The following is a 12,360-nucleotide window of genomic DNA, read 5'->3' as shown; positions in this document are numbered from 1 at the left end:
AGGGTTAGCAAATTTGGATTGGGATCCTAGTTTTATTTATTCATCCATTCTTTTTAACTTTTTACAAGAGCTGGACTCACCAGTAAAAACTGAGTGAATTCTGCATATGTCAGGTGTCTTTTTCTTTCTTTTCCAAAGTGTAGTTGCACAAATTCTGAATCCCAGTTAAATGGAATATGTTGATGAATTGTGGTCTGTCCAAAAACTTGCTTAACATCCTCTGAAGAAAGAAAAAGAAAGGTTGATTACAACAAACCAGATTAAAACAAAGCAAATCAGGTACCTCCTTCTAAAACCTGTTATTAAATGCATATTGCTATGTTTTTCATATAAAAAGGAACTCCACTTTAAAAACACAGATTTTAAAGTCATGGCAGAAATAGATGCAGGAGTCTAACAGACTAGAAGTAAATAATCCCATCCAATAAAACAAAAAAAATCAAGAAGTCACACACACACAAAAAGGCCTACAGGCAGCAGCAGGCCAGCATCAGTCAGCTAAATCTTGTATCATCATCTGTTTTATTTCAACAAATATTATTCTCTAGGCACAGAAAATATAAATCAGTCTTCAGTGGCAAGAAGCACACATATTCATAAAGAAACACTGAGAACACGATACAACTCTTAAATATAGCCCTCCTTATCAAGCCGTTAAAATGTTTTTGAGGACTTGGAAGTCAGATATAAACCTTTAAGCATATATTCAACAGCACTAAGACTTGAAAGAGTTTTAAAACCTTCCACTGTTCAGCAGGCCACACTTGAAGGCAATGGGAAAAAGAGCCAACAGTCCAATCCTTTAACTTTATCCTGAACACTCTGACTTGACACATACTGACCCTCTTTTTAGCCTCTACTATGAGATTTCCCCAGCAGCTCAGACCATAAAGAATCTGCCTGCAATGCAGGAGACCCAGGTTCCATCCCTGGGTCGGGAGAAGGAAATGGCAACCTACTCCAATATTTTTGCCTGGAGAATTCCATGGACAGAAGAGCCTGGTGGGCTACAATCCATGGGGGTAGCAAAGAATTAAACAAAACTGAGCAACTAATACTTATAAATAAAAAAACTTAAAGACAAAACTGTAAGAAGACTGGCAGAGAACAGAAAAAATGATACAAAAAAAACCTCTACTTTTCTAAAGCTTCATGATTTTATTTACTAGTCTCCCCACCTTCCAACCAGAGTGTATGCTTGGAGGGTACAGGGACACAAATTACATAACTGGATTTGTCCTGGCCTTCACATCTTTAAATATATCTACCAAACCTGCTCACTTTTATGAGCAAACTGTGCCTGCTACCTTGTTTTTCTTCCCCTTTGCAAAGATTTTAAAAAAGAAAAAAAGAAGTAAATTCTTTAGTTCTCTAAAGGGTGCCAAAAACTTTGGCATGTATTTCCACTGATTCCCCCAAATTTCCTACTTCCAACCCCCCTTACACCCACAAGTTTTTATTCCATGCTTTTAAAGTTTCCAGAGAGTTGTAAGTCTTGCCATGAAGACACACTAGTGCTGCCATCAGCATAAGATTGGCTGTGTATTTGCATGCAGGAAGCAGTAAAAATCAGAATTATGCCGGGCATGAATTTTATAAAAGATGGCAGAAAACCTCAGGCTGGCCCTGATGAGGACAATAAAATAAAAACTTTTTAAATGTAACCCTCAATTTCTTTGCATTTATTCCGTTTCTCTAGGAAGAAAAAAAGAGAGAGAGAGACAGAGGAAAAGAGAGCGAGCCAGGACATAAGAAAATGAAGTGAAACTAGAATTGAGATTTAAGAACTGGGCCACTGGTGGCTCAGTGGTAAAGCATCTGCCTGCCAGTGCAGAGACATGGGTATGATCCCTTGTCCAGGCAGAGCCTACATTCAGTCAGTTTAGGTCAGTAGCTCAGCCGTGTCCGACTCTTTGTGACCCCATGGACTACAGCGTGCCAGGCTTCCCTGTCCATCACCACCTCCCGGAGTTTGCTCAAACTCATGTCCATCGAGTCAGTGATGCCATCCATCCATCTCATCCTCTGTCATCCCCTTCTCCTCCTGTCTTCAATCTTTCCCAGCATCAGGGTCTTTTCAAATGAGTCAGTTCTTCGCATCAGGGTCTTTTCAAATGAGTCAGTTCTTCGCATCAGGGTCTTTTCAAATGAGTCAGTTCTTCGCATCAGGGTCTTTTCAAATGAGTCAGTTCTTCACATCAGGTGGCCAAAGTATTGAAGCTTCAGCTTCAGCATGAGTCCTTCAAATGAACACTCAGGACTGATTTCCTTTAGGATGGACTGGTTGGATCTCCTTGCAGTCCAAGGGACTCTCAAGAGTCTTCTCCAACACCACAGTTCAAAAGCAGCAATTCTTTGGTGCTCAGCTTTCTTTATGGTCCAACTCTCACATCCATACATAACTACTGAAAAAACTATAGCTTTGACTAGACAGACCTTTGTCAGCAAAGTAATGTCTCTACTTTTTAATATGCTGTCTAGGTTGGTCATAGCTTTTCTTCCAAGGAGCAAGCGTCTTTGATGTGACCAAAAGAAAGAAACCTTTTAATCTATAAAATCTATTAAAATCTTTTAATCTACATTGTTAATCTATAAAAAATGTTTACATACAATAATAAAATTTTAGAGAAATATACAAACAAAAATGACTTTTTAACCACTTTTCTGCCAAGCCGGAGAAGTAGAGTCCTTTCTGCCAACCATTTTGATAAAATAATGGTCAATGAAATAATCATAGGATAACTATCAAAAATGAGGTCCTTCCTTTTCTTGATCTCTCCCTCAATGTCCTATAGGAAGTAATGAAAGATGTTAACTGGAATCATGGGCGGATGGAAAATAAGTAAAAGCCATAAAGAAATGATGTCTCTGGAGAACAAAAAGTCCAGCACTGCAGACCTTGAGGAGGTTAGTGATACAGCTGAAAAGCCAAGCTCATGATGAGAGTTTTGTGTGCCGTAACAGAAGACTTCAATGGCACCCCACTCCAGTACTCTTGCCTGGAAAATCCCATGGACAGAGGAGCCTGGTAGGCTGCAGTCCACGGGGTCGCTAGGAGTCAGACATGACTCAGCGACTTCACTTTCACTTTTCACTTTCATGCATTGGAGAAGGAAGTGGCAACCCACTCCAGTGTTCTTGCCTGGAGAATCCCAGGGACAGGGGAGCCTGGTGGGCTGCCGTCCATTAGGTCTCACAGAGTCGGACACGACTGAAGCAACTTAGCAGCAGCAGCAGCAACAGAAGACTTCAGGGCTGACAGGACATGAGATCTGTGTGCTGTGCTGTTTTTGTATTGTTGAAGTCACAGCCCCTAGAACCTTAAAAGTGACTACTTTGTGACCCGTGCACTGTATGTAGCTCGTAGGCTCTCTGTCCATGGGAGTCTCCAGGCAAGAAAACTGGAGTTGGTATCCATTCCCTTCTCCAGGGGATCTTTCTGACCCAGGGGTCAAATCCAGGTCACCTGCACTGCAGACAGATTCTTTACCATCTGAGCCACCAGGAAAATGAGGTGGTGGCGTAATATGACTTCCATCCTTATTAAGAAGAACAGGTTAGGACACGGACATGCAGAGGAAGACCACGCAGAGGAAGACACAAGGAGAGGACTATCATTTACAAGGAGAGAGGCCTCAAAAGACACCCATCATGCCAACACCGTGACCTTGAACTCTTGCCTCTAGAAGTGTAAGAAATTAATTTCAGTTGTTTAAGCCACCCAGCCTGTGGCACTTTTTTACGGCAACCCCAGCAAACTATTACAAAGAGCAACAGGAACTTCCTGGCAGTGATGAGGAAAATCATCCTCCATATCTTCTGCCAGCATGAGCAAGATGAGAGACATTTACAAAAGCAGACATGTTATAAAAAAGGGTCAGCTGGATAGTCAAATCAATTAAATGTAGCAAAAATGTGTTTTAGGTTAAACACATGCAAATTAAATATGTTAATACAAAAAAAAAGTAACAGAAGATATTAACCTGACATTGGCATATAAAGCTAAGGCATTTTTTAAAATCCATTTTAATATTTATATGCTATAGAAGTATAAATTAAATAAATTTAGGTTACTCAAAACTTAGTTTAAAATGCATCTCATATGTCCCCTCCCTTTTGAACCGCCCTCCCATCTCCTTCCCCATCCCACCCCTCTAGGTTGATACAGAGCCCCTGTTTGAGTTCCCTGAGACTTACAGCAAATTCCCATTGGCTGTCTATTTTACATAGGGTAATGTGAAGTTTCCATGTTACTCTCTCCATACATATGTACACCTATGGCTGATTCATGTTGATGTTTGACAGAAAACAAAATTCTGTAAAGCAATTAACCTTCAATTAAAAAATTAATTAAAATAAATAAAATGCATCTCACTCTAACCAACAATCTTATTTTTCCTATAAGTAACTATCATTTACTGCTTACTAGAGCTCTGACTTGAATTCAAAACTGTGAACTCTGAACCCGAAGTACAGAGCTTTCTCCACTATTCTGTGGGAGTCTGTCTCTCTTATGCAAATGTCTGACTGAAGAATTGAAATCTCATCCCCCTGAAGTTTAGAGCTAAATGTAATCTCTGAGACATGTTATCTCTACAGACTGTCTATCCTACAGATCTGAACTACTGATGTGTTTTCAAAAAGATAGGTCTATATAGTATGCATAAGGATGCAGTTAGGTCTGTGTGAATATACATTTGTTATCTATCTTTTCTTTCTACATAGATATTAACACCTTTCTATATAGAGGAGAGTGAAAAAATTGGCTTAAAGCTCAACATTCAGAAAACTAAGATCATGGCATCTGGTCCCATCACTTCATGGCAAACAGATGTGGAAACAGTGGAAACAGTGGCTGACTTTATTTTTGGGGGCTCCAAAATCACTGCAGATGGTGACTGCAGCCATGAAATTAAAAGACGCTTACTCCTTGGAAGGAAAGTTATGACCCACCTAGACAGCATATTAAAAAAGCAAAGACATTACTTTGCCAACAAAGGTCTGTCTAGTCAAGGCTATGGTTTTTCCAGTGGTCATGTATGGATGTGAGAGTTGGACTATAAAGAAAGCTAAGTGCCAAAGAACTGATGCTTTTGAACTGTGGTGTTGGAGAAGACTCTTGAGAGTCCCTTGGACTGCAAGGAGATTCAACCAGTACATCCTAAAGGAGATCAGTCCTGGGTGTTCATTGGAAGGACTGATGCTGAAGCTGAAACTCCAATATTTTGGCCACCTGATGTGAAGAGCTCACTCATTTGCAAAGACCCTGATGCTGGGTAAGACTGAAGGTGGGAGAAGAAGGGGATGACAGAGGATGAGATGGTTGGATGGCATCACTGACTCAATGGACATGGGTTTGGGTAGACTCTGGCAGTTGGTGATGGACAGGGAGGCTTGGTGTGCTAAGGTTCATGGGGTCACAAAGAGTCGAACACGACTGAGCAACTGAACTGACATAAATTAATAATAAAGACTATATTTTTCCCATCTGGTTCTCCCCCACGCCTGCACCACGGTGGGCATAGAGCAAATAAATACTCACTAAGTTGTGGCTGAATTTAACTGAAGAAGAAAAGGTTTATAACAGTGTAACAGGTTGAGGACAGTGATATTAACCTTTTGAGGCACTACAGTTTCCACCCTACTGAAGTCACTTCATCAATCATATCCTAAGATTTTAGTGAAGTGCATACGGATCTAACCGGGCTTCCCTGGTGGCTCAGTGGTAAAGAATCTATCTGCCAATGCAGGAGGTGTGGGTTCAATCCCTGGTCTAGGAAGATCTGCTACAGAAGGAAACGGCAACCCACTCCAGTATTATTGCCTGGATAAGCTCATGGACAGAAGGGCCTGGCGGGCTACAGTCCATGGGTTCTCAATGAGTTGGACATGGGTGGGGATTGACCCCCCCACACACACACATAAGAATTATCAGTCTTGCTTACAGAAGTCTTCAGCCCCTCGCCTAGGCTGATACAAGTGGACTAAAGAAGCTGCATTTTAATTAACATCCTACATTCTTCTAGGACGTCCCTAGTAGCTCAGCAGTAAAGAATCTGCCTACAATACAGACCCTGGGTTTGATACCTGGGTCAGGAAGGTCCTCTGGAGAAGGAAATGGCAACCCAGTATTCTTGCTTGGGAAATTCCATGGACAGAGGAGTCTGGCGGGCTATAATCCCTGGGGTCCCAAAGAGTCAGACATGACTTAGTGAGTGAACCACCACCGTGTTTTTCTAATTTAAGGGTCCAGAACCTCATTTTGAAAAACATTGTCCTAACGGGCTATAGAAGGGTTTAAAACCCCAGACTGAAACAGACCAAAGATATGAAAGGAAAGAGGTAGGAAAGATTTTTCGGAAGAGCTAATGTAAGGCAGTCAGTGTACACATCGACCACTTGGAGACCCCGGAGAGAGGCAGGTCGTACAACCCGGTGAACAACATTCACATCCTGGCTTTTGTGGCCCGTGTTGCCTGGAGCTGGATAGTGTCCAAACTATACGGGCCTGAGAATGGTGTCCATCTTCAGTTCTCCTCTGTTCTAACATGCTGGCCACTTTAAGACTGCCAGCCGTCAGCCAGCCCGCCTAGGTGGGAGCGCTGTGCCAGGTCCTGCGGGGTGGAGGAGGGCCGGAGAAGACACAGTGCTGACTCCAAGGCCAATCCACGAGAAATAAGTGAACAGCACATCCAAACACCATGCTGAATTAAGGGCTAAAGGGCCAGGGTTCCTTGCAGCAAGGAAACACAAGTTTAAGGACGGATGCATTTACAAAGTAGGAGAGAAAAGGCTTCCTGGAGAAGATAAAACTTGATCTGGGTCCTGAAAGTTGTGGAGGATTTATTCAGATGAATCTGTGAGGGAGTTTCTCAGTAAAGAGCAACAGCATGAAGAAGGGTTCCTTTCTTTTGAAGTGAATTAAGGGTCTAATCGGAATACTGAGGATCAAAGCCAGCTAGTGTCACTGAGACAGGACAGATCCTGGCTGAGGCACTTGATAGATGCTGGCATCACTTGCCAGCAGCAGGTATTATTTTTCAAATCCTAAGAATTTGATGCAACATTTGTGGTGAAAAAAAGGTCACTATGGGAAGAGCAGTTGGTCATGGAGTGCTGCAGGAAAAAAAGAAAAAAGACCTGGAGTTTTTTATTATTTGGTACAATCTCTACAAAATTTCTTTTTCACTCTCCAAACTTACCTAACAGAGGTTTGTGTACTAAAATATTGTAAGATTACCAAATTCTAGTTAAACAAACCAAATGATACGTGCAAGAGGGAAGAAGGACTGTGGACAAAGGAAAAGTAGCAAGGTTTCTATAGTCATTTTCAAAGCTAATCAACTCTTAAGAAATTAAAGTATTAAATCTTGTCAGTTGGGAAAATTCACACTTTTTCTCTGAAAATATTTTATAGATACCTAAGTATTTGAATAGTTCATCCTGTTCCAATAAGTCACTCTGGGGTATTGGTTTTCTTGGCCTTGACATTTTCCTGTGCATTTATGAATAGGAATACTGAAAAGCCCAAGGGTCACACTGAGTTCTGAAATTCCTTCCTCACTTTGGAAGACACTGTAATATCATCCCTGGTTAATATCCTTTTCTTCTTTTAGGAGACTCAAATCAGTTTTTCATTTAACATTTGATTAAGATTTCCCCATGCCTTGATGAGGCACTGAGAGGTAACGGTACCCCTTCCATCATATAGCTGGAAAATGAGAAACTAAAAACCAAAATGATTTTCAAATTCTGCTCTGTTCTCTTGCTTTCATGGAAAATTCCATGAGCTTTACCTTGAAAGACTCTAGCAGGCTATCTTAGGACCATTCCTCTCATTAAACCTTTACCATTTGAGCTTTCTAAACCTATCATCCTAACTTGTAGTTCTGGAAAGGAAAAGGGAAAATATTTTATGCTTTTTGGTTTCTTATTTGGTTCAGTGAAATAAATACATATATACATACATACAGATGACTGTAATTCATAACATACCAGCTAATGGCTTTCAAATAGCATTACTTGGCAGATTCATTACTAACTTAAAAAAACTAGGTGGTCTCTCCCCAAAGTACAAGGTCTTAAAAATCTTACCCCCAGGTTGAGCCCATATAGGCAAAGAAGCAAAACTAAATTAGAAGTGAAATATAAATGAAATCAGAAGTGAAGTGAATTATAATTGAAATATAAATATCTAAATATTAGATCTATATTTTGGATATTTAAAGTCATAGTTTTCTCAGCTCAGTCACTCCTTCTGAAAGTAAAAACAAATTAGAATGCGTATCTCTTAAAGTATAATCATTGTTATTGCAATACGGGCCAAACAAACTATGTTTGGAAGATCTAGAGTTCCCATAATATCACCAAATAATGATGATACTATTTAAAGCAAGACTTTACCAAATAAGCTCAAAGAGCCTTTGAGTATATTTTGGGGGACTCTGCTTCCAACACAAATGTTTCTAGCCTAAAAGTCTGCTGCATTTTTTTTTAAGATCATAAAAAGACAATTACAAAGTGATAATCACTTCTTTCCTAAATATAATCTCAAAAACTCAATCGATTCCCCTCAATATGTTTCCCAGGATACACAGTATGATTGTAGTGAAAAAAAGAGCTGTGATTTTTAAAAGATGGGTCATAGATGACATGACCTTATATTCAAGGTCCTAAGGAATCCACTAAAAAACTCTTTGAACTAAGAAGCCCAGCATTGTTGAAGGATACAAGATCAATGTACAAAAATCAAATGTACATTTCTATGTACTGGAAGTAAGCAACCCCAAAAAGAAATTCAGAAAACAATTCAATTTACAATAGCCTTAAAAGGAATAAAATACTTAGGAAAAAAATTAACAACAAACATGCAAAACCTATACTCTAAAAGCTATAAAACACTGTTGAAAGAAATGCAAGACGTAAATAAATGGAAAGACAGTCTATAAAAGGGAGGACTTAATACTCTTCAGATGATAATACTCCACAAAGTGATAGATTCAGTGTAATCCTTATCAAAATTCCAGCTACTGTCTTTCTAGAAACTGACAAGCAAATCCTAAAATTCACATAGAAATTCAAGGGGCCCAGAATAACCAAAACAATCTCAAGAAAGAAGGACAAAGTTGTATTTCAAATTTACCTCAAAGCCACTGTAATCAAGACTATGTGGTACTGGCATAAAGATAAACATACAAGACAAATTGGAGAAGGAATTGGCAACTCACTCCAGTATTCTCATCTGGAGAATCCCATGGACAGAGGAGCCTGGTGGGCTAGAGCCCAAGGGGTTGTGAAGAGTTGGACACAACTGAAGTGACTTAGAGCGTAAGACAAGTGGAATACAATTGAGAGTCAAGAAATAAACCTTTATATTTATGGTCAATTAATTTCCAACAAGGGTGACGATTCAATAGGGAAAGATCTGTCTTTTCAACACAAGCTGCCAAGACAACTGGATATCCACATGCAGAAGAAGGTGGAACCTACCTCACATCATATACAGAAACTAACTCAAAGATGGAGCAAAGACCGAAACGCATGTATGCTAAGTCACTTCAGTAATGTCCGACTCTTTGCAACCCTATGGAGTGTAGCCAGTCAGACTCCTCTGTCCATGGAATTCTCCAAGCAAGAATAATGGAGTGGGTTGCCATTCCCTTCTCCAGGGGATCTTCCCAACCCAGGGATTGAACCAGCATCTCTTATGTCTCCTGCATCGGCAGTCAGGCTCTTTACCACCAGCACCACATGTGAAGCCCAAAGATCTAAACATAAGAGCTAAAACGGTGACGCTCTTAAAGGAAAACATAGGCATAAATCTTTGTGACTCTGTATTAGAAAATAGTTTCTTAGATATAATATTAAAAACACAAGCAACAAAAGACAGTAATATATAAATTGGACTTCTTCAAAATTTAAAACTTTTCTACTCCAAAGGATACCATTGACAAAGTGAAAAATCAGAATACAGAATGGGAGAAAAATGTTGCAAATCATGTATCTGATAAAGAACTCTGGAATAACATAAAGAACTCTTGCAACTCAAATAATAAAAAGGCGAATCATCCAATTTTTTAAATGAGCAGAGGATTTGAGAAGACATTTTTCCAAAGACAAATGGCCAATAAGCACATGACAAGATGGTCAACATCATTAGCCATTAAGGAAATGCAAATAAAATGAGATATCACAATGAGATTGGAGAAGGGAATGGCAACCCACTCCAGTATTCCTGCCTGGAGAATCCCATGGGCAGAGGAGCCTGGCAGGCTACAGTGCCTGGGGTCACAAGAGTCAGCCGTGACTTAGTGACTAAAGCACCAAACCACCATCACAATCAGATACCACTTCACCCCCACCAGCAGCAAGCATTGGTGAGGAGGTAAAGAAACCTGAAATCAACATCCACGGACAGTGGGAATGCAAAACGGCACAGTCACTTCAGAAAAGAGCCTGGCAGTTCTTCAGAAAGTTAAACACAATTACCAAGTGACCCAGAGCTTCCCTCATGGCTCAGACAGTAAAAGAATCTGCCCGCAACGCAGGAGACCCGGGTTCGATCCCTGGGCTGGGAAGATCCCCTGGAAAAGGAAATGGCTACCCTCTCCAGTATTCTGGCCTGAGAAATCCCATGGACAGAGGAGCCTGGTGGGCTACAGTCCATGGGGTCAGAGAGTCAGACATGACTGAGCAACTAACTACTGAGTGACTCAGCAACTCCACCCCTAGGCATATGTCCAACAGTAGTGAAAACACATGTTCACATAAAAACCTGTGCAGGATAGCAGCATTATTCACAACAGCCAAAAAGTGGAAACAACCAGAATGTCCGTAACTGAAAGATGGATGAAGAAAATGTGGTATAACCAGCAACAATGTGATAAATAAAAAGGAAAACAGTTCTATTCCAAGCTACAACACGGATGAACCTTGAGAACATAAAAACCAGTTATAAAAGACCACATGTATGACTGCATTTATATGCAATGTCCAGGATGGGGTGTGAGGATTGCTAAGGAAGAGCATTTCTTATTGGGGTGATGAAAATATTCTAAAACTTACGGTTGCACAAATATGTGTATAGACTAAAAAACATGGGATAATACACTTTAGATGGGTGCTGCTGCTGCTGCTGAGTCGCTTCAGTCGTGTCCGACTCTGTGTGACCCCAGAGACGGCAGTCCACCAGGCTCCCCTGTCCCTGGGACTCTCCAGGCAAGAACACTGGAGTGGGTTGCCATTTCCTTCTCCAATGCATGAAAGTGAAAAGTGAAAGGGAAGTCGCTCAGTCGTCTCCGACTCTTAGCGACCCCATGGACTGCAGCCCACCGGGCTCCTCCGTCCATGGGATTCTCCAGGCAAGAGTACTGGAGTGGGGTGCCATTGCCTTTAAAAAAAAAAAAAAAAAGTGGTTTCTCAAAACCTGGAGCCCTCAAATCTGCTTCTCATTAATGAGTGATATTAGGCAAATTACTTCCTCTAACTCCATTCTCTCAATGTATAAACAGAATAAAATACCTCAAGGGTTGCTTTGTATCTAAGTGTGCCCAGTACAATGTTCTAAACATAGTAGGTAACCATTAAAATGGTAACGTTTCAAAATCTAAAGTCTTAATTATAATGAAGATTGTTATCTGGGCACCAAATATTTACAAATGATACAAAGAAAATCAGGCATAGTGTGATTAGAAATATCATAGTTTATATATTTCTCAAAAAGCAATCATTTTCTTCAAACACTTAAAATTCCTCTTTCTTTTAGCTCACATATTAAAATTTTGAATGAAAAGTGATGAAAAACTAAGTAATTTTCTATTATGTTTCTGAACGTATGAAATTAAGAAAGATTAAGAATCTCCACTCTTTACTTTGAAGATCTTTCAGATACTAGAAATATTTAATTGGCAAATTACTTGCACATGCCATTAAGTGGTTAGACTGAATTTGTTTTTACAAATTCTATGGCCTCTTATTCCTTAACCTCCACCACACTATAATCTGAAATCATCGAGGTCTTCACTTATGCAAATTCTAACTTTCTACATTTTTGTTTCCATACAGTATAACTAAATTAGTGCACTTTCATTTCCAAAAGATTCACTTTTTGAAGCTGCAAATCAAGGAAAACGACTTTCCCATTAAAATAAAAAAGGTTCATCAAGCTACATTATTCCAAACACTGAACCATAATCTTTCTCACTCTCACGGACCCTAAAAATTTCATTAATACAATAAACACAATAAGGATGTTTCAGTTAAACCCAAAAGTAATCCATCTCTCTGAGGCAAAGGGAGAGCTGCGAACAGCGCCCTTTATTTCTCAACAGCTTCACTGGGGTGCTTTTTCTACTGTGTGGC

General features: G+C 40.0%; 1 protein-coding gene across 16 annotated transcripts in view; it reads right to left on the bottom strand.

The window, feature by feature from the left end:
- The window catches only part of SLC25A13 (solute carrier family 25 member 13), a 272,518-nt gene that overhangs the window by 110,195 nt on the left and 149,963 nt on the right, over positions 1-12,360 (bottom strand). For 14 of the 16 annotated variants that reach the window (XM_086397737.1, XM_086397738.1, XM_086397734.1 and 11 more), the window contains one exon: positions 81-220. In XM_086397737.1, the coding sequence (XP_086253863.1) occupies positions 81-220 (140 nt within the window). Of the gene's footprint in view, positions 1-80; positions 221-4,197; positions 4,317-12,360 lie in introns of all 16 variants that reach the window. The other 2 variants (XM_086397739.1, XM_086397743.1) reach the window with 1 other exon arrangement.

The sequence above is a fragment of the Bos grunniens genome, chromosome 4 (genome assembly GCF_055505025.1).
Source record: "Bos grunniens cultivar Pamir isolate PY7600 chromosome 4, Bosgru_T2T1.0, whole genome shotgun sequence".
NCBI lineage: Eukaryota > Metazoa > Chordata > Mammalia > Artiodactyla > Bovidae > Bos > Bos grunniens.
This window is presented reverse-complemented; position numbering and strand designations above follow the sequence as displayed.